This window comes from Bos grunniens, chromosome 2, assembly GCF_055505025.1.
Source record: "Bos grunniens cultivar Pamir isolate PY7600 chromosome 2, Bosgru_T2T1.0, whole genome shotgun sequence".
In the NCBI taxonomy this organism is placed as follows: Eukaryota; Metazoa; Chordata; class Mammalia; order Artiodactyla; family Bovidae; genus Bos; species Bos grunniens.
This window is the reverse complement of record NC_141166.1, coordinates 30,694,687-30,717,535: the sequence shown is the minus strand read 5'-3', so window position 1 is coordinate 30,717,535 and position 22,849 is coordinate 30,694,687. Positions and strand designations below refer to the sequence as shown.

The 22,849-nt window shown below is 53.9% G+C and overlaps 1 protein-coding gene across 23 annotated transcripts in view; it reads right to left on the bottom strand.

The window, feature by feature from the left end:
- TNS1 (tensin 1) overlaps nucleotides 1-22,849 on the bottom strand; it is a 248,954-nt gene that overhangs the window by 192,231 nt on the left and 33,874 nt on the right. For 21 of the 23 annotated variants that reach the window (XM_086340655.1, XM_086340672.1, XM_086340664.1 and 18 more), the window contains exon 2: nucleotides 8,826-8,940. In XM_086340655.1, coding sequence (XP_086196781.1) covers nucleotides 8,826-8,940 — 115 coding nt within the window. Of the gene's footprint in view, nucleotides 1-8,825; nucleotides 8,941-20,990; nucleotides 21,190-22,849 lie in introns of those variants that run through there. The other 2 variants (XM_086340712.1, XM_086340796.1) reach the window with 1 other exon arrangement.

Here is a 22,849-nt window from a genome sequence, read left to right as displayed (position 1 = left end):
ACACTTATTAAGCCTACGTCTTGCCTCCACCTCCAGCCACTGCCCATAAAGAGATCTGTCCCTGCCACACCAAACTCCACAGACTCTGAGTCAACAAGGCTTATGTCTGGAATGGTGAACTCCCATACATCCTTCAAGGCCCAGTTCAAAATGCTCACCCTGGATAATAAAGCATTCAAAGATGGTCCCTCTCTCCTCTGTGCTCCAAGAATCCTCAACCCACAACAAAGCTCTTATCACCTTGGAGGACTAAGCATTCCGTTATTATTTGTTCTCCCCCACATTCAACTGTTTTAAGACAGAAAGGGAGGTCCTTTTTAACTCTGTAGCTTTGTGTCCTGCCCCTTCCCCTAGTACTGGGTCTGGCATAGATGAGGCTCAATAAATGTGGAGTAAATTTCAAACTGGAAGGATTCTCTGCAGCCTAAACCCTTGGGACCAGGGCTGACATTCTGAAGCAATGGAAAACATGCAAGTGAGGGTAGGGAGCTTCACTCTTCAGCTCCACCCCCTGCGGGGAGAAGGCAGGTGGGGACCACAGTCAGTCTTCCTAAGTGCTTCAGGGCAAACACCACCTACGATCAAGCCTGGCAAAGGGTGAGAGCGCTGAAGGAGTTGATTTATCCTCACCTACTCCCCCAGGGCTCCTGCTTTCTATCTACCCACTTTCCTACCTGGCTGCATGTAGACTGACTCAGCTCAGACGCAGGTCATGCACCAGCTCTGTGATCTGGGACAAGTTACTTAACCACTCTGACCCTTCATCTCCTCATTTCTAAAATGGGGGTAATAAAAGCATCGACCTCACAGAGTTGTTGTGAGAACTAAATAAGTTAATATACCTGGCCAGCCCAGAGGTTGTTCTGTATAAGGGTTAGTTGGACCAGCAGCATCTCCATCACCTTTGTGATATTAGATGGAAAAACTCTGAGTCAGGAGAACTGGGTTCTAGTCCTGACTGCTATTACAGCTGTGTGACCCAAAGCAAGTCACTCCCCTCTCTGAGTCTCAGACTTCTGCTCAGAAAATGAGGCAGCCAACTAGCAGCCTCCAGGGCAGATTGGGCCTGGGCCCTTGTCTTCATTAACTGCCTCAATGTTTAAAATACAAAGGCTTCTTCTCTCAGCTGGAGTGCCATGCAACAGAGCAGCTCTCTCTGGATACTTGGTGGCCCCACCATGACCTGTCCACACTCACTTGCCTGCTTTAAAGTCCCCTGCATCTCTGACCCCTGTTCTAGGGGAACAAGGGCAGAACTCCAACCTCCCCCTCCTAGCACCCCTCAGATATCCTGGACACGCATCTCAGGATCAACGCCACCTGAGCACACCCACAGAAGGCCAGGGACCCTGCAAGATGAGGACCTCTGGGGAGGGACCCTGTCAAACCAAAGCTCCATGGAGCCCAGAAGCCCCATCTCGGCCAGTGGGTGTCAACACTGCCCCTTCACAATAGAGCCTGAGATGGAGCCAAAAGCCTCGGAGTGGGGAGGGGTCTGTAGGTCACCTGTGGGGAGGAGCACCCCAACCCCAGCCCTTGGCTGACTCTGCCTCACTGGGCGGCCTGGACTCTGTCCTGGGGTGGCTTCCTGCCTCTTGGGAACACAGGAAGCCAACATTGTTGGGATCTAAATGGCCTTTTCCTCCTGGCCTCGGGTCGGAAAATGAGCGCAGAGCCTCGGTGTGCACCTGACCCCGGCGATAAAACGCCTGCGTGCCCGCCAGGCCTCTGCTCCTTCCCCAGCCGGCAGAAACCTGCCTCCTGCCCACCAGGCCTCACAGCTCTTCCCTGCCTTGCTTATTTCTGTGGCGTGGCCTGGAGGTGTGTGATGGTTTATATTAGGTGTCAGCTTTCAGTAGATTGTGAGTGAAGCACACTGCCGGCCATAATGTGGGTGGGCCTCATCCAATCAGTTGAAGGCTTGAAAGGCAGAGACTGAGCTCCCCAAGAGAGAAGGAATTCTGCCGGCTTTTAGACTTGAACGGTAACTCTCCCCTGGGTCTCCAACCTGACTGTCTGCCCTGCAGATGTTGGACTTGCCAAGCCTCTACAATCATGTGAGCCAATTCGTGACAATAAATATCTACCTACCTACCTACCTACCTTATTAGTTCTGCTTCTCTGGAGAACCCTAATGCAAGATGACTTGGGGTGGTAGGGGGAGTGCGTATGGTGTGGCTCTGAAGTTGAAGCAAGAAGAAACCTTCTAGGTCACCCCATCCAGTGGTTTTTGTTTTTGTAGCCAAACTCTTGATGCAGCTGGACTCTTACATGGAATCTCAATGATGTTGTTTAACTGCTAAGTCATGTCTGTCTCTTTTGAATCCCAAGGACTCTAGCGCACCAGGTTCCTCTGTCCATGGAAATTTCCCAGGTAAGAATACTGGAGTGGGTTGCCATTTCCTTCTCCAGGGGATCTTCCTCACCCAGGGCTTTAACCCATGTCTCCTGAATTGGCAGGTGGAATCTTTACCACTGAGCCACCAGAGAAGCCCCCTCAATGATATTGTTCAATCACTAAGTCGTATCCGACTCTTTGCAACTGCATGAACTGCAGCACGCCAGGCCTCCGTGTCCTTCACTATCTCCCAGAGTGTGCTCAAACTCATGTCCATTGAGTCGGTGATGCCATCCAACCATCTTATCCTCTGTCACCCCCTTCTCCTGCCTTCAGTTTTTCCCAGCATCAGGGTCTTTTCCAATCAGTTGGCTCTCCACATCAGGTAACCAAAGTATTGGAGCTTCAGCTTCATCATCAGTCCTTCCAATGAATATTCAGGGTTGATCTCCTTTAGGATTGACTGGTTGGATCTCCTTGCAGTCCACGGGACTCTCAAAAGTCTTCTCTGGCACCACAGTTTGAAAGCTTCAGTTCTTCGGCATTCAGCCTTCTTCATGGTCCAACTCTCACGTCCGTCCATGACTACTAGAAAAACCATAGGTTTGACTAGACAGACCTTTGTCAGCAGAGTGATGTCTGTGCTTTTGAATATGCTGTCTAGGTTTGCCATAGCTTTTCTTTCAAGGAACAAGCGTCTTTTAATTTAGTGGCTGCAGTCAATGATATTGGTTGGCATTTATTGAATGCTTGTTATGTGCCAGGATCTGTTCTGAGCACTTTACATATATTGTCTCAGGTAATTCCCACAGTAACTCAAGGAGGAAGGTTTGCTGTGTGTCTTATTTGAAAGGTTAGGTAACAGAGGCACAGAAAGATGAAGCAAGCTGTTCTCACTAGTAAAAGTTGGGATTTGAATCTAGGATGTCTGAATCAAATGCAGGACCACCACCATTCTGCTCGCTGATATATTTAACTCTTGAAACCAGGGCTGCTCCAAGTAAAGTGGGCAGAGGTTCCAGGGCCCCAGGTCCTTAAGCCTACCCTTGATTTCCCCCTTTTTCCCACCTTCTCAGGCCCTGAAGAACCTTATAGTTCCTCTGGAACTCAGTTTAGAGCCTCAGATCTAGTGCAACCCCTCGTTTGGAGAACCAGGAAAACTAGGCCCAGAGAGGTTAAGCGTCTCACTCAAGGTCACACAGCCAGGCAAGAGGAAGCCAGGACTAGAACCCAGTGTCTTCCCACTTGACCAGGCTGCTTCCAGTGACTCCAAGGAGTGACTGGGACACAGGCTGGAAGCTGGGATTCCCAGGAAAGAGGAGAAATCCTGAAACAAGGTTTCCCCAAACCCAGCTAGTGAGGGCATCTAGGTGGACTTGTCCCATTAAGGGCTGAAGCATCTTCCCCAGGTACATCCCACTCTCGGGGACACTGCAGGTGACAGCCCTCACCTTGCAAGCTGACGAAGAAGGGGAGGGCTCTTAAGTCCGGGCCCCACTCAAGGCTGGATGGCAGTCTTGGGTTCTTGAGCTGCCATTCTGGTCTCTTCCCTTGGATATCAGCCTGGCAGGAGGCTGAGGCCATTGGTCCAGGCCCTAGACTCCCTAGAGCACTGTCCCCCAGGGACCTGTGGGAAATCCTCTGTTTGGACTGAGGAACTCCTACACATTCTTCAAGATCCAGACAACATATGGATTCCCTACTGAAGACTGACGAAAATCTGCTAAGTCAGAGGCAGCCTTTCACACACACTGGGCTCTGGAATTGTCCAACAGCACGTCTGTCTTCCCAGGTTAGGAGCTGGGTTTTGGCTCCAGCATGGCATACAGCCCAGAGGGGCCCAGTTCACGACTGTCAGATGGGTGCACGCCTGCACGCAGGTGGTGGAGGGTCGGCCTACATTGGGAGAGTTTTCCAGACTCTGCAGATGCCAACAAGGGAATTCTCCAGGGCCTCCCACGGTCTGGGCCTTAGTGGATATTCTTGGTCCAACCCTTTTTCTAAAGATGACAAAACTGATGCCCGACAGGGGAAGAGATTTATCTGAGCTCACCTGGCCTACGCATGGCCAGCCCCAGAAGTCAAGGATAGGCCACTGACAAAGGCCCCAGAGGCCTCTTCTCCCGCTGTCTCATCTACCTACATCTCCCCATGGGGAGACTTAGTCCTAATACCAGGGGTCACTTTCAGTTCAGTTCAGTTCAGTCACTCAGTCGTGTCCGACTATTTGCGACCCCATGAATCGCAGCACGCCAGGTCTCCCTTTACAGCCACACAAAGAATCTCAGTGCTCCTCACAATCACCCCCTCAGAGAGAGGACTGGGTTTATTATTAACTCTTTGATACCTGGGAGGAAGACCGGCCACGGTCTCATGGCCACCACTTTGCCTGTATATCCGTCATGTTGGCACTCACATGTCCACCCACCTCCATTCTGTCTGCCTCGTTCACCTTTGAGCCTCTCAGAATCAGAACTAGACCCCGGGTTCCCTGACTCTCTTCCCGACCTTGTCTCCCACCCCACCTCCTTCAGCCATAGTCTGTTAAACAGTGAAAGGCAGGCACGTGTGGGGAGCTATGGGGCAGGGCAGCCAGTGGGAGACAGGACCCAGAGCCCCCATCTTTCTAGGTCTGGGCTGGTGTCCTCACTGCCCCTGCCTGCAGCAAAAGTTCCCTCAACATTGCAAGCCCCATGGAGATTGTGCATGCAGGGCCTTGACACTCAACCCTGAACCCCTAACCACTAATCCAGAGAATCACTGTGTTGCAGCCTGAGACTTGAAGACAGGAAGAAGAGCTAGTTCAGTTCAGTTCAGTTGCTCAGTCATATCCAACTCTTTGCGACCCCATGGACTGCAGCACATCAGGCCTTTCTGTCCATCACCAGCTCCCGGAGTTTACTCAAACTCATTTTCATTGAGTCGGTGATGCCATCCAACCATCTCATCCTCTGTCGTCCCCTTCTCCTCCTGCCTTCAATCTTTCCCAGCATCAGGGTCTTTTCAAATGAGTTGGCCCTTCCCATCAGGTAGCCAAAGTACTGAAGTTTTAGCTTCAACATCAGTCCTTCCAATGAACATTCAGGACTGATTTCCTTTAGGATGGACTGGTTGGATCTAGGGATGCAACCCTAAATCCAACTGGTTGGATCTGGCTGCAGTCCAATGGACTCTCAAGAGTCTTCTCCAACACCACAAAAGCATCAATTCTTCATCTCTCAGCTTTCTTTATAGTCCAACTCTCACATCCATACATGACTACTTGGAAAACCATAGCCTTGACTAGACGGACCTTTGTTGGCAAAGTAATGTCTCTGCTTTTTAATATGCTGTCTAGGTTGGTCATAACTTTTCTTCCAAGGAAAGCATCTTTTTATTTCATGGCTGGAGTCACTATCTACAGTAATTTGGGAGCCCCCCAAAATAAAGTCTGCCACTGTTTCCACTGTTTCTCCATCTATTTGCCATGAGCTAGAGAGCACAACAAATCCTTTGGTTTGGCCTTGGAGAACTGACCCCTCAGCCAGTGAATGACCTGTGCAACCGTTTCTGGTGACCCTGGATGGATGGGTGGGTGGAGGGAGGGAGAAAGGGATGGATAAGTGAGTCTCGTGCCACCATGACCTCCTGGTTCTAAACCACAGACAGTCGGTCCACTTCTGCATCTCCTGCCATTAAGCCTAGTGGCCCCAACCCTGCCCCCAAACCTGGTGACCTCACCTGTCTCACTGGGGGTGCACATGTGGCCTGAAGAGCGAGGAGTCTTCTGTCTTCCCTTGCAGGGCTGGAGGCCCCTGGGCCTTCCGTGGCCCAGTTCTGACACCTGCTGGTGCCTCTGGAGAGTGGCCCCGGCTTCTTCCTTCTCGCCACTCATTCACTCAGAGCTACCAAACCAGCCTGGCAGCCCTCTTGGCTACCCGCCCTCCAGTCTGGTTCACACTGGCAGGGCCAGGCTCCAAACCAGATGAGACCCAGGACATCTTTGCACACTGTGGGAGCCTTCCATTCACATGGGGTCAAAGCCCCTGCTCCACCCAGGCCCTCTAGCCAGGTCATCCTGGGAACCTAAGACCACAGACTATCACAGACCATGCAGCCAGAGTGCCCACAGTCATCCAGTGAGCGTGTCAGGACTTCTACTCCCAGCCCTGTGCCGCCTCCTATCAGAGCAGTGTTGTGTGTCACTGGGGTGAAGGGAAGAAGCACTGGGAAAGGAAGGAGGGAACTGGGGGTGGGCCAGAGGTTAACAGGAGCAGGTTCAAGAGACAGGATGAGGTGGGGGCTATGATGCAAGCAACATGCAAGACCCCACCTTAGGCAATACCTCCTTGACTTCTCCCAGTTCAGTTCAGTTGCTCAGTCATGTCCAACTCTGCGACTCCATGGACTGCAGCACCCCAGGCTTCCCTGTCCATCACCAACTCCCAGAGCTTACTCAAACTCATGTCCATCGAGTCAGTGATGCCATCCACCCATCGCATCCTCTGTTGTCCCCTTCTCCTCCCACCTTCAATCTTTCCCAGCATCGAAAATGGGAGAAGGGGACGACAGAGGATGCGATGGTTGGATGGCATCACCGACTCAATGGACATGAGTTTGAGCAAGCTCCGGGAGCTGGTGATGGACTTCTCCCAGCTCTGACTCTTAAGCACCATCCATCCTCAGAAGATAAAGAATCCACCTGCAACGCGGGAGACCTGGGTTCAATCCCTGGGTTGGGAAGATCCCCTGGAAGAGGGCATGGCAACCCACTCCAGTATTCTTGCCTGGAGAATTCCATGGACAGAGGAGCCTGGTGGGCTATAGTCCATGGGGTTGCAAAGAGTCGGACAGCACCAAGCGACTAAACACATCCCAGCCAGACCACTTGGGAGGAGGGTGCCACCATGCGGCTAATTTGGGTATTACATATGTTCCTTCCTGCTGGCCCCCAGAGTCTGGGTGTCCCAATCCTGCAGTTAAGGATCATAAAACTCTGCCCTTGGCCTGTATCAGGCTTGCCTGGAATGCACCCCAAATGCATGCACACACTCACACACTTCCATCCATCCACTCCAACTTCAACACCAGCAGAAACTCCTCATCTAGGAAGCGCTCCTTGCCCAGAGAGCACACAGGCTGGAAACACCACTCCGACCCAGCCAGCTGCGTGTCTGGGCAAGAGACTTGACTACTTGGAACCTCAGTTTCTTCGGCTGTAGCACAGAGATGACACCATCACCTCCCACATGCCATGAGCCCTGCATGAGATCACGTGTCTGTGTGCTTCACTACTGTTTTCATCACTGTTCCCTAGGGTCTGACACCCATCTTCCCAGCCTCACTGGGACACGGGCATGGAGGGAAGGGAGGGGGAGAGCCCGGCTAGAAAGAAGGCTCCAGGAAAGAAAGAGCCTGGCACTTTGGCATGTTTGACATACTTGGCGTACTCGGGAAGTACAAGAGGTGCAGCTGGTTTCACTGTGCACTTGGGGGGCAGGGGAGCTGGCAAGGGGTGAGTCCACCAGACTGCACGGCTGCAGGAAGGTGTCTGCGCTTTGCCTTGAGGGCATGGGGGCTCCCGAGGCGAAACCCAGGGAACTGACGCCGAGTCCCAGGGAAGCTGGCATGGAGGTGGGCTGAGAGGGTGGGTGGGGATGCGAGAGGCAGAAGGGCTTCTGTCAGTCACCCAAGCGAGAGAAGTCACCTAAGATGAGAAGCTCAGGGACTCAAGCTGTATGGGAGCGGGGAGAGGTGCTGGCAATTGATGGGAGATGACAGAGGGAGGCAGCCGGTGGCAAGTATGTGGGTGATGGTGTCAGTCGCCGAGACTGGGCACAGGGGCCTCCTGCTGATTTCACCATGTGATCTGAGACAAGACACGGACTCCTCTGGTGGCAGTGACAGCCGAGCCCAGGCGGTTCCAGGAACATGTGAAAACAATGACTGCAAAAGCCTGCCAGCCAGCAGGCCCTCTGCCGAGGCCAGCCGGGGGCCTCTTAGACTCTCCCCTCAGTTGCCACAAGGGAAGGACTGTGGCTTGGCATCTTTGCAGTACTCCCAGTGCCAAGGCACACGCCCCCAGACACCTTCCACACGCCCTGAACACACCAGCCACACACCAACCACATGACATCCACAGGCCAACCACACCCCTTCACACACCCTCCACGAGCCAGCCACACACCAGCCACACACCACCCACCTGCCACCACGTACTATCCAAACGCCTTCCCCATGCCATTCACATGCCATCTGTAGGCCACCCACATACCTTCTTCATGTCATCCACACACAAACTACATGCTATTTCCATGCCATCCATCACCTGCCATGTGCCATTCACACACACCTACATGCTCGCCATCCGTGTGCTCAGCCTCTCCTCCCAAATGAGGACCAGGCACCCACTTGGAACCCCAAGGACATCCCAGCCCCGCCAGGGCCCCAAGCCTCTCATTTCCACGAAGACACGCTCCCCTCCCCCACGGCCCCGCCAGCCACTCACCTTTGCAGGTGCAGCCCTCTCGGGTGATGACCTGTCGGCAGATCCCACAGGGCTTCACCTTCTTGAAGGTCTTCACCTTGAAGTGGTGAGTCTTGGGGGCCTCCAGGTCCTCTGGCTGTGGGAGGAGAGGCACAGAGGTCAGGCTGGGCTCCTGGGGAAAGAGCCGGGAGACCGAGGGAGAAGCAGGCCAGCACTGGGGGAACGAGAGGTGAGAGCCCCTTCAGCCGTGAAGGGCCTGAGCCCATTTCTGGAAGGAGGTGCCCATGGAAAGAGAAAGCTATGGGTGTGACCCAGACTCCCAGACGGCAGTGGGGCTCAGACAACCAAAAACCCCAGCATCCAGGCACCACAGGCTCCTCCATGGTTTCTTAACCACTCTTTCTGTATTAGCAAGGTGCACTGATTTTAAGCGTGCTGCTCAATACAATCTGACACATGTATGCCCCCTGGGTTCACACCCCTGGAGGCTCCCTGGTGACCTCAGTCACTATCACCCCAAGGTAAGCTCTATTGGCTTCTGTCACCAAAGACCCATTCTACCAGGTTTTTAAACCTCATATGATAGAATAGCACCGTATATACTCCTCTGTCTGCTTCCTTGACTCCGCAAGAACCTGTGAGATTCACCCCTGTGGTCACACAGAACAGCAGTGCCTTCCTTCTCACCGCTGCATAGTACTCCCCGTGCGCATGCAGCTAACTTCATCCACCGCTGCTGATGGCCCTCAACGTCTCACCCCTGTGAGTGCACTGCCCCTCAGTTCTCTCTCAAATCCTCATTATTACTCGCTGCCTCAGCCCAGAAGTCTTCTTCCATCTTTATTTCTATTTCCTCTTCTTTACATTATGAAAATATCAATAGGTTAAATACCCTGTTTTAAAAATTTTCTTTTAGCTGCATGCAGCATGTAGGATCTCAGTTCCCTGACCAAGGACTGAACCTCCACCCTGCACTGAAAGTGTGGAGTCTTAACCACTGGACCACCAGAGAAGTCCCTAAATATCCTTTTTAAAATGACACCACCACACACATGGGATGAGAGACAGGCTGGCAGTCCAAGCCTTCTCTGTGTCTGGCTTTCTGTGAGCTCTGGGCCAGCCGCCAGCCGACCACTAACAGGGGCCTCAGTTGCCTCCTCCAGACAGTGCGAGGTTGGGCTCCACACCCCCTTGTGACCACAGATGTAAACACACTCTAAGTCACAAAGTCCTCCACACTGCTTAAGACCCCCTCCCTCCTCCCACCCGCAGCCCCCAGCCCAGGCACAGGCTGTTCCAAGGACACCCCAGGAAACCACGCCCTGAGTGCAGACGCTGCTCCTCTCCCAGGCACCTCCCCCTGGTGTCTGACTGGATTTATTCCCCGGCTCTGGCAGCAGGGGCCAGCAGAGCATAGACACTGAGCTGCCCCACTGGCTCCCCAGGCACAGAGCTTTCCAAAGCCCCCGGCACACGCATGGGCACACACAGACGCGACTGCACACCCCACCGTTCCAGGGAGAAGATTCTTTTTCTCCAAGTCCCCCTCCTAGCACCCCAGTCTGAGCCTCCCAGCTCTAGGTGCTCAAGGGACGGCTGGCAGAGTCCCCGAAAGTTTTGATAGCAAATAGACATACATAAATGTGTACAATGCCTGTAGGTTGGAATACAAACCCAGCATGTCCAGGGCTCGCAGCTGAGAGCCCTGTAGTGCTGAGTCCTGGGTAAAGGAGATGGAGCCACGAGAGACACAGAGAAAAACAGATGAAAGGAGAGGCAGAAAGCCAGCAGGGAAAGGGGCAGAAAGACAGAGAGAGGCAGAGGGAGAGAGAGACAGAAACAAAAGAGGAAAATACAAAGAGAGACAGAGACAAAGAGAAAAGCAACAGTCAGAGAAGAAAAAAAAAAAGAGGATCAAGATAAAGGCAGAAACAAAGGCAGAGACAAGCAAGCACATACAGAGAATGAGAATGATTAGATGGAAACACAGAGACTATAAAGGGAACCAGAGTCTCAAAGGGGAACAGACAGACAAAAAGGACACAGGAGCCAGCTTGAAGGGGCTGCTCAGATCTGGGAAGACGTGAGCATCAATACATCATGATAGTAGTGATTCATCAAAATACATGCTGACAGTAATGGCAGTCCATACTGATATGTGAAATAAGTGAAAACACTGAAAGGCTGGTGAGGAACAGAGCATTTACGAGGCTCAGAGCACCTCCCCACATCATGCTTATAAATTAGAAAGGGGAAAAAAGTAACTCTGCCTGGCAGGCTCCGCTTTAATCAAGTGATCAAAGCTAACGTCACCGGTAAGGGGATGAGTGGAGATCGTGCGCTAGGGAGGGGATGGAATGAGAACAGAACATCACTTCTGCGATACTCCTGCCAAAGACACACAAGCTGAATCTAATCAAGAGGAAGCATCGGACCGACCCCAACGGAGGGACAGTCTACCAGTGAAGCGGCTTATAATCTTCCAAAGTGACAAGGTCACTAAAGTCAAGGAAAGGCTAAGGAGACTTCCAGACTGAAGGAGACTAAAGAGACCTGACAACCAAATGCCACCACTGATTCTGAACTGGATTCTTTCCACTCCCCTAAAGGACATCAGGAGGACAACTGGCCGATCTTCAGCGGAGACCAAGGATGAGAAGGTAGTCACTCATCAGTGGCAATTTTCTGACTTGGATGGCTGTGCTGGGTTAGGTAGGAAAAGTCCTTGTAGGAAAATAGGGCCGTATTCAGAGAGGGTCGGAGAAGGCAATGGCACCCCACTCCAGTACTCTTGCCTGGAGAATCCCATGGACGGAGGAGCCTGGTGGACTGCAGTCCATGGGGTCGCTAAGAGTCGGACCTGACTGAGCGACTTCACTTTCACTTTCATGCTTTGGAGAAGGAAATGGCAACCCACTCCAGTGTTCTTGCCTGGAGAATCCCAGGGACGGGGAAGCCTGGTGGGCTGCTGTCTATGGGGTCACACAGAGTTGGACACGACTGAAGTGATTTAGCATAGCATAGCCTTCAGAGAGGGTACAGCAATGGGTCAGCTACTCTCAAATAGTTCAGGGGCAGCGGGGAAGGCTCTCTGCACTGTATTTGACACTTTTCTGAAGTTTTAAATTGTCTCAAAATTCAAAGAGAGACAGACTATATGTTGAGATGGTGGGGAGGCAGAAGGGAGCAGAGATAAAGCCCAGAACCGAGACAAAGAGAGCAGAGGGTAGTGAAGCCAGCAGGTGCAGGAGCCCAGCCGTGCCCCTGTTGGCTGGACCAGGCAGCAGGACCCAGGTTCTGATATTCCAGACACTTTATTCTGGGAGCTTCAGCTGAGGTTGGGGGTGAGGGGGTGGACTGAGAGTGGGGGCTGGGCACTGCCCAGCTCTGGACTTGACCCAGTACCTCTTATCCCACACCAGGAGGAGCAGGTGAGTCCTCTCCTATTCTGAGGTCTCACCTCCCGTGTTTTCCCATCTCAGCCCCCTGCTGGCGACCTTCCAAATTATCTCTGTCACTGACCTTCCAGGGAGGGGACCCAGTCCCTTGTCAACTGCAGTAGCCAAGGCTTAGATGGGAGGAGAAACAGGGAAGGGATTTGGGGTTCAATTTAAGGCATGTTTGAAGGGGCATGCAGGAAGCCCTAAAGCCCAGTCATCTCAAGCCTACTCTGCCCCCGGAAGCCTGCCTCTCCCACCCTACTAAGTCAGCAGAGCTCCCCATACCAGCTTATCTTCCAGCCTTATCTGCCTACGACCCCAAATCTAGCCCTTCCCCTAAAGCCCGGGGAAAGAGGCCCCCCCAACTAAAGCAAAGTCAGGGCAGTGGAATCTGCCCAGTAAACAGAAGAGGAGCAGACTGGCCTTCCAGGCTGACCAGCAAACACCCAGGCTTCTCCCCTGGGTCCTGGGCTTGCTTGCTCTGCTTGGACAACTCCATAAAGTCTGGTTTACAAAATCTCCTCCCCCGTGGGCTTGGAGAACAGACATGAGGTTCAGAAAACATGCTCTCCGGCCTTGGTCACGGCATCTTTGAGCTGCCCTGGGTGATGGTCCGTCACACACCTGTCCCCTATATCCACCCCATCCTGGTTCTCTGGCTAAAGGATCTCTGGGATCTCTGGGATGGGAGTCTAGAGACCAGCTTTCTAGACTGGCAGTCTTAGGACCATCAGTGGCCTTCTCCGGGCCTCATAGTCCCCAGATGGAAGTGAGGGGTTTGGACAAGACAGCCTGGGTGTACACAGTATCCGGGAAACAATGGGCCAGTCTGAGAGGAAGGGACTGTGGGATCTAGGGGGTGGGACTTGCTGACGTTTACAGAGAGAGAGCTGTCTAATGGGGCATCACCCCTCCGTGAGGGGCTGGGCAACCCCAGTGGGAGTGAGGAGACCAGCTGGGCCATGCCCAGGAAAGTGACCCCAGGTCATAACCTTGACTCTGCCAGCATCTCTGGCTATATACACAGGGGTGTCTGGTAATCTTGTTAAGAGTCATCCACAGAGGTCTGAAGATTTCCTGGGATGACGGAGGAGGAAGTATAGGGTAGAATATCTTCAAATATCTGAAGGAGCTGTCATGGCTGTGAAGTTTCTAAAGGCAAAACAAAACCCCAGTGGGTAGAAGGTGCCAGAACTCATGATTAGACAAGGGGAAAAGAACTTTCAAACAATCATAGGTCAAAATCCAGAGGAAGAAGATAAACGAGGGTCTAGCACCTCCCCTGCCCCGCCCACGGTTACTCCCCAGGTACAGGCAGAGGATGAGAACGGAGCCCATAAAGCACCATGCTCAAGGGTAACGGCTTGTTATGACAATAAGCATCATTTTCCCTGACAAGTGGCAGACAGCCTCACAAAGCACACTGGCCCCTCCCTTGCCGGATTAGCTCCTAACGGATCTAGGGAAAATTCAGAGCAGAAGAGGCCCGGCCATGGCAGAAGCTGCCTGGTCTGTCCCCAGTCCACCTCTCTTGAGAGCCAGAACTCAGAAAGGGAAAGGGTCCCAGCTGAAGTCATTCTTCTCCCCTCTCCAAGCCCAGAGCCCTAGCCCGGCAACAAGCCCAGCCAGCGTCAGAGGGCTGTTCTGGCCCTCTGGGGGAATCTCTCCCTGCCCTCCTCCCCACTGTTCAATCAAGCTGCCTGCCAGAGGGGTGTGGCACATCTGGCTTGGGCAGCCTCGGGCGGGAGTTCTTGGCCTTGGGCTGGGAATGGCTGTTTACTGGCTCCTCCCGGCCCCATGGGGCAGAGCGCAGTGGAGTGGGGGTGTGATGAAAGGGGACTGATAACCCTAGAGGTCCTCAGCTCATGAGCTCCTGACCCCAAAAACATCCCCAGCCCTGCCCCACTGGGCTCCCTGGGCCCCATACTAGGAGCCATGGATGACGAGGCCAGAGGACAGAAGTCGGCAAGCCGGTAAGCCTTGGGAAAGAAAATCACGATAAAGCAGGCCCCGGACAGACCTGGAGTGTCATTCAGTCCTCTCCCAGCAATCCACCCCTCCGTGTCTCATCACCGTCGGCTGGGACACCAGGACCTGGTTGGCATCAGCGCTTATTTCTGTGAGGAAGACTGGGACTCCCAGTGGAGCTACAGGCTGGAGTCTGGGACACTCCCCACCACCAGCACCACAAATGCAAGCTCCCTCCAACCCCATCTCACCTTCACATACACACCACCCCACCAAAGTTCCTCTTCACCATCACCATCACCCCCCAGCCCCTAGCCAGCTAATGCGCTGACCGTGTTCTTGGTCGCTCCGGGTGGAAAACTCTGAGTCACTCTCAACACCTCCCAGCCCTCCACCCTCCAATCCAACCAGCTGCCAGACTCTGTAAATTTTGCTTCCTAAATATTCTCTTGGCCCTCCTGTGCTTTTTCATTCCATTGCCTTTGCCCTATTAGAGGCCCTGTCACTTTTTAGCCTGGGCACTGTTGCCTATGGCAACAGCCTCCTGGTCTCCTTCCGCCCTGCACAGCCTCTAAGGTACACAGTTTTCTGGGGTCACCCCCACTCACTGCGAAAGGCTTCCATGCCTTCCTGAGCATCCACCATAAAACGTGCGTTCCCTGCAATCAGCAGGGAGCAGCCTTGGTCCATACCCGGCCCACCCAGCCATCTCAGTCCCCATGCCCCATTCCCTGACTCCCTGCCTTGGATCCATACCTGAGACCTGGTTCTGCCGTTCCCTCTTCCCAGAATGTCCTTCCTGCCTCTCAGCATGTCAGGCTTCTAGGCATCCTTGAAAGCTTCATTCAAACCTCATCCCCGGAGGGAAATCTTCCCAAATAACGTCCCCACCATCCCTTTCAAAATCGGTCTCTCCATACTACTTTTCTTTTTTCATTGTGGAAAGTTTAAAAGCTCTGGAAAAGATGGACATGCATAGGCCCTTGGCCCCGACTCACTGCTTGTGAGCATTCTGCCACTTCTATCCACCCTCTGTCTCTGTCCCCTACCTCAATCCAATATAATCACCACCCTCAGGAAATTCGACCTTGCGACAATAGCATTATCCAACATTCAGTAATATATTCTGATTTCCCCTTTTGCCACAATGACACCCATTCGAGCTGGGTCTTTGCCTTTGTTTTTATCTTGGACTCAGGATCCAGGCAGGATCTTGTATTACGTTTAGTTGCTGGGTTTCCTTCCTCTTCTTTCATGTGGACACATGACCCCACCTTATGATTTCTCTTTGATGACGTGGACTTTTTTGAAGAGCCCAGGCTGTTTTGCAGAATGGCCCTCGGTATCTGGATGTGTCTGATCATTTCCTCATGATTCGATTCGGGCTAAGGGTCACCCAGCACCCCTTCCTTTCCTCAGTCATTCGTGCTTGGCGCCCCGTCACAGCGCCCTGTTCAATCCGACTTGTTAGCAAGGTGACCCCTGGCAAGTTAATTAACCCCTGTCTGCCTCACTTTACTAATCTGTTAAGTGGGCTAATCGTAGCAACCATCTATAGATTGTGACAAGGCCTGAAAAGCCACCGGAACAGTGCCTGACACATGGTAAGCACTCACTTAGACGTGGACTCTTGATATGTGTTGTCACGCCTGGGTGTGCACTGGACTTGTCCACCAGGCACACGCACCTGCATGGGCTTCTGCTCCGTGTCCACTGTGTCTAGAACAATGTGAGCCCAAAACATGTCAGAAGGAGCAAATCCAATGGAGTTGCTGCCTGACCTCATTCCCTGCAGTGATTTCACCCACTGCCACTGTCCTGCCCTCAGGGGACAGAACACGGGTTCAGGGGGTCCTCACAGCTGAGGAGCGAGCTCTCCTATGCCAAGCAGCCCTGGGTCTCCAAGGGAGGAAAGATGCAGAGAATGGCTGTAACTGAGCTCCCCATGTGACAGAGGAGCACGCAGACGCTTGGGCAGCCTGGATTCTGCCTGGTGGCCTTCGGCCCCTGACAGGGCTTCCTGAGCTGGCCCATCTCTCACCATTGGCCTGCCTCTCTCTCTCTCTCCCCACTTGGCTGCTTTATAAACCGTGTCCCAACGTTTTTGAGCATTAAGCCCCGGGTCCCTTTTTGTGCTCTAACATGAAAAAAATCAGCTCCTGGAGTGGGAGGGCATAGTGAAGGTGAAAGTGTTAGTCGCTCAGTCGTGTCTGACTCTTGAGACCCCACGGACTGTAGCCCTCCAGGCTCTTCTGTCCATGGAATTCTCCAGGCAAGAATACCAGCGTGGGTTGCCATTCCCTTCTCCAGGGGATCTTCCCAGCCCCGGGATCAAACCTGGATCTCCTGCATTGCAGATAGATTCTTTACCATCTGAGACACCAGGCACAGAGATGTGGGTGGTCTGAAACCCCATTAATGGGCCTGGCCTGATGGTGAGGGCCTGGCACGGCTTCCCTCACTGATTCCTCACCGCAACATCCTAGTGAGGCTGAGGATGCTCTGGGGCACCAGGGAAGCCAGGATGGAATGAAGATTCAGATTCATGTCTGTCTGAGATAGGGTCCCCAGTCCCTAAGCACGGCAGTACCACCACTTCCGAAGGTGTGTCAACAGCTGCCGCCTGTATTATCTGGAGAAGCCTTGGCAGTTACATTGTCAGGACTCCTCTGCGCAAAGGCCATCTTCTGGCCAGTTTACCCCATCTTATCTTTCCTCAGTTATCCTTACTTCCTGCGCTTGGGTTTCTGCAGTCTCAGCTTCATCTTTGGATCTAGTTTAAAGTTCACCTCCCAAGAGGAGAACATCTCTTTCCTGATATGTCCCTCCTTCTCCCTCAGTCTAGGCGAGGTCTCTCCTTAAATGTCCTTACAGATTCCCTCTTGGATAATATCCATCTTACTGTAATCATTTGTCCAGTATCTGCCAGCTTCTTGAAGAAAGTGGGCACTCCATGATCAGTGGCGAGATAGGTGGAGGGAATATGGGTGGGTGGTGCTTAGATGGCAGCACAGTGCTTTCCTAACATCATTTCCCATCTCTGGGCTGCTGGCCACCAACCCCTCAACCCAGAGGTGCAAAACCCCCAGCCCATACCCTTCCACTTTTCAGGAGCACTGAACCCACCATGGCCCCCTGGGCAGGCCACTTGCCCTCTGTGGGACCCCTTCGCCTTGGCCAGAAACTGGAACTAGCCATCCTTGCCCTTCCTACCTCACAGAATTACAGTGAGGTTCAAACAACATAGTGTAAGTCAAGGACCTGGAGACAAGGAAGGCACAGGGAGGCTACTTGGCTGCCCGGACCACACAGCTAGTAAGTGGCTGAGCCAGGATTTGTCCCCGGAATCCGTGCTCTGACTATGCATGCTGCCTGCAGGAGAAAGCCTGCGTGTTCTGAGCCTTCACACTGTCCTCACACTCCACCTGCCCTTCCCGGGAGATCCCCAGAATGGAAAGCCCTGCATGGGGAGGCGGGAGAGCCAGGCCCTGGTTGTGCCTCTAACCTTGTGCGGCCTTGAACTGCACCGTCGTAGAAAGGGAGCTAACATTTCTTGAGCCCTTACTGAGGGAGAGACACTATTCTAAAATGTATTGGCTCCTTTAAAACCTAACAACCCTATAGGTAGGTGGGGAAACCAATGGAGAAACAGAGATTTGAAGTCACCTGCCTAAGGTCACAGAGCTCCCAAGTGACAAGGCAGGATGAAACCCAGGCTCTGCTCTCTTGGCCGGCCTGCCATCCTTCCTCTGAGCACCACAGAAAAACAGTACCGTATTGCTCCCTGACTTTGGGCCTCGAATGTCATGTTGAAAAATTTTACAAAGGGGTCTGTTTTATTTCAGACCTTGTTAGTGTCACACCACCCAGCCTAGCTCCCAAGCCCACAGTCAGGAGGCCCCACGGTGGGCACAACCCTACAAGCCAATGAAACTCCAAAGAGAGCGAGTCCAGGACCGAGGGATCTGAGTCGGGTTCACAGGGCAGAAGTGCACGCCAGGCAACCGGGAGCTCACGAGGACCCTCTGACAAAAATGTGTGCTTAGCGCTGGGAGGGACATGGGCTCCAGAAGAGAGAACACTTCTTTGTCTGCAGCTGCAAGCAGCCTCAGAGGACAGCATCCAAGTTCCTGTGAGAAACTCAGGATGAAGAGTCAAGTGATGAGCCAGAGGCCACACGGCTCACTCAGCACAGGCCCAGCGCTGTACTTGGCCCCTGGCCGCCGTGCCTTGTGGCTCTCTCAGCCCCACCTAATAAGCCCTCTCCCAGGGCCTGCAGCTCTAACACCAAAAAACCTCAATTAATAGGCATGTAATTATTTTCTAAATAAACCATACTTGAATATGTAATAGCAAACAATGGGAGCATTTGATGAGAAAATCAAGTTACGCATGATATACAGCTACGCACCTCAGCTAATAAAGTGATTTTTATTCCTACAGCTTGTTAAAACTATGTGTTATGGACAGATGACTCCGTGGATGAAATGTGTGCAGCTATTCCTGGGGAGATTCCCCGCCGCCAACACATATCAGACCTGGGATGCAGGGCATCCTATAAGCCAAGCAGGGTCTTGTGGAGTGGGATTAGGGACCCACATTTACTGAGCAGCTACTATGTGCTGGGTACCTGGTTTTCTGACACATGTCATCTCTGTCCTCACCCCAGCCAAACAAGGTGTGTGTTCTTCTCCCTATTTTACAGATCAGGAAACTGAGGCTCAAGGAGGGAACTGTGATAGCCAAGGCTGCCCATCTGATAAATGACAGGAGGAGGATCTAAGCCCAGCCCTGCCTGGTGACAAAGGCCACCCACCTCCCACCAGCAGGTGCCTCTCAAGGTGGGAGCAGCCCCCTTGTCAAGGTCTCCAAGACCTCTGTATCTCCTCTCCATAATTTGCACCAGCTAGTCCTCCCCTCCCTGCTACAAACTCATACCCCAACCCACAGAGGTCCATGCAAAAAAGAGGAAAGTTGCTGGGACAACTGCAAGGGAGGATCCGGGACAAGAAGTTTGATGGGATCAGGACTGTGCCCCGGGACCAGTCCTCGCCGCTCCCCCCAGACTTGGGCCCACCCTGGCGATGGGCATCCAGGCCAGAGCAGAATGGGGAAAAGACATCCTCCTCCCCAGTCCACTCCACCAGCCTCTTCCACCACAGAAAGGCGCCCACTGGGTTGTCCCATGAAGCTGGAGAGGGACCGGGGCGGGGAGTCACAGGAGAGAGGACAGGAAAAGGAGGGGGGAGAACCTTAGAGAAATCGTAGCATCCACACCAGCCCTTGGTCTCCAGTCCCCTCTCCCAGCTCTCGGGGAGAGGAGTCACCTGGACAAGGCACTCATGCTCACCTCTTGGCACCTCCCCTCCGTCACCCTCATTTCACCCCCCAGGGAAACTGAGGCTCACAGCCACGAGGCACTTTTCCCACAGCCTCTCTGCTGACGTGGCCTTGTCTCCATCCACAATAGCATCACCCCGGAAGTTTAACCACCAACCTTCCCGCCACAGGCCTCCCTCCCTGCCCGGCTCCATCCTCAGCACCGTCTACAGAGCTCTTCCAGAGCTGGGCCCAGGGAGCCAGAAGGGCCTGGAGAGATGAACTTGGCCATGGCTCCCATTATACAGATGTGGACAGCAGCCCAGCGAACCCCGTCTGTGCAGGACGCTCCAGACGCCTTCAGTCTGTTACTGAGAGCCCCACACGCCACCCAAACACCCTCATCCCAATGCTCCTCACTTCCCCTCTCTGCCTAGGTCTGATGTCCCGCTGTTGTCCTTCAGCCTGGGCTCCAGCCTAAGCTCAGGAGGGTCCTCCCCAGGGCCAGCTGGAACAGGGAAAGGGCAGGGAAGACCACATCTGGACCCGGGACTGAAGCGCCATCCCCCAAACCAGCCGGCACTCTCTCAGAGACCAACATTAACCTCGGCCAGGGAAGACTTCCTCGCCCTCCTGACCCTTGCATGCCTTCGCCCAGCCTGACAGCCTAGCCAAGCCCCTCTGAGGAAAGGGTCTCCAGCCCCTGCCCCCTCCAGCAGCCGTCAGCCCCCTCTCTCCTTCTGACAGGCCTCAAGACTTTTAACCCTCACCGTGTGGCCCCAGACCTGCCTGCCTGCCCCTCAGACACTCGCCCGACACACACCTTCCCGAATCCGGGGCCAAGAAAGGGGAAAGACAAGGCCTGTCTTCCTCCTTGGGACTAGGGGGTGCGTGGGGGTGGTTCTTGGTAAGGGTGGGAGGGCTGTGGAGGAAGAAGTGGCAATGGTTAGCAGTTGAAATTGGGATAAAAGTGACGGAATCCAAGCAGAACTTCCCTCCAGCCGGGCTTCCCCAGATTTCATTTTCTAGATTAATACCCCTTGTTCCCCAGGCCCCCTACCATCGCGCCTTCCTCAAACTCTGAGGCTGAGCAACTTGAGGGCTGACGAATTTCGCCCCCAGTGCAGGGGAGGGGTAGGGTGGGAGTGGGAATGGAGACAGGAGAAGCTCCAAAAAGAAACCAACTTTGTGATGGCTTCTTCGCCTCACAGCTCCTGGGCTCAGCTCGGGGAGAGGGCGGGGGGTGGGGGACTGGACCAACCGGCAGAACTGGGGTGAGGGGCCCCCACTGATGGGGAAGGACTCAGGCTGAGAGTCTACTCAATTCGGTCCCTCAGAGGCAGAAAGGCCCCCTCCTTCACAGCCAGCACTCCCCCCACCCCAGGCTCTCAGCATCAGGCTAAGGTTGAAGGGACCAGGGTAGGGGCTTCGACCTCCTAGCTAACACAACCACACGTACCCAGAGCATGCAGGATAGACAGATCCATGTCATCTTCGCTGAGTGCTGTCCCTGGGGCCACGTTGGGGCTGGCGGATGGTCCCCCCCGAGCTCACAGCCCCCACAGAGCAGGCAGAAGGGAGCTCTGAGTCTGCAGCGGCCTCGGCTCTGGCTCAGTCAGCATCGCTCGCCCTGCCTGCCTCCAACTCACCCTCCCTCCCCCTCCTCCCCCCACTCCACCCCTTGTCCCAGCCTCTAGTCTCCTCCCGCCTCCCAGCTCCACTGGTGGCTTGCAGGGTCTGAAGCCTTTGCTTTGCAAGGGGTAAGCAGAAGGCGGAACAAAGGGACAGCTACTGGAGACGGCCCCTCCCCCCCCAAACCTCCCCTGTACCCCCAATCCCAGACACCCAAGCCCTGTGAGCTACCGGGCTGCTCCTGCCTTCTGCTCCTGCCTTCTGGTTCCATCCAGCACTACTGGCCAGGAGCCTGCTTTACTCTCCACAGATCCCTACCCCCAGAACCCCGATGGAGGGACAGACAGACAAGTGATGGCACAGCCTGAACTGTGGTTCTTCAGGCCCGTCCCATCTCCAAGGACACACACATGCCCTCCTGCCCTGGGAACACACTCCCTTGCACACACTTAGCTAGGTCGGGCTCTGGTGCCCATTCAGTGAGCTCTGAGCCTGCACCTCGCTTGACTCAAGAGAAACCAGGCCTGGGATGGCTGGAAAATGGCCCTGCCCTCGAGGCTGTGAATTTCATTCCAACTTTTTCCTACTTTTTTTTCTTCCCCTTCTTTCTTTCTTTTCTCCAAACATCTGTCCCAGCCCTTCCTGCCCTTCCTAAAGGAGCCCCGCTCCAGGCTCCCGCGAGAGTCTGTTTTTCTTGACTGTGCCCTGGGCCAACATTTGGTTTGCATTTCCCCACTTCCTCCTCCGCCTCCCTGGCTCCCCCTCCCAGGGCCGTTTTCACCTCCCACCATTCCACATGCCTATTTCTCCCGAACACTGTCCCCCCTACTCACTCCTGCCAGCCCTTCCCTGCCCCCCACCACCTTAGCCCAGGGACTAGAGTTTGGGGTCCAGGGTGGGGGGGAAGACGCGGGGTACAGATTCCAAATGCATTCCCAGGGCTCGCTGCAGGGGAATCCAGCAAAATCTGCCCCGCGCCTTCATTGTCTCAACTCCCCCCTCCACTGTTCCCCCAGAAACTTTCCTCTTTGAGCTCTGGCCACAGCTGGACCAAGCGAGGGTGGGTGGGGCTGGTGAATCACCCACACTATTTTTTTGGAGACTTCCAGGGGAGGGAAAGAGGGCTCAGCCCCACCCCCTTCTGTAGACACACACACACACACATACACACACACACACACACCAGGACACACAGTCCAACTCACACAAACACACAGAATGCCGAGGACAGGGCCCCACCCAGAGTAGGCACTCTGAGACCATTTTCTTGGATTGAGTAACTTGGCAAGAAAGTCCTCTTGCATGAGGACTTATGCACACACCAGCGTGTGGTACATGCCCTGGGCCACTTGTAAAAAGGGTTGTGCATCCCCTGCCTCTCTCCCCGACTCACCCAAGAACATGCCTTCACCACTCTCTGTCAGCACCACACGCAGTGCCATGCCAGCGTAGCGTCTATACGACCAGCCTCTCCCCTCAGGTGGACTGTCCAGCCAGGTGTACTGGCTTCCAGCCCACAGTCCAGTCAGGACATCTACCTAGGAAACCCCAGAATGAGAGGGAAACATTCACACTTTGTCTGGGGAAGGGCTGCCATGTGCGGAAGCGCAGGTTGTGTACTGCACAGAGGACTCTATTCCTTGGCGATTCCGAGAGGTCAGGGGAGGACACTATAGCAAGATGTCT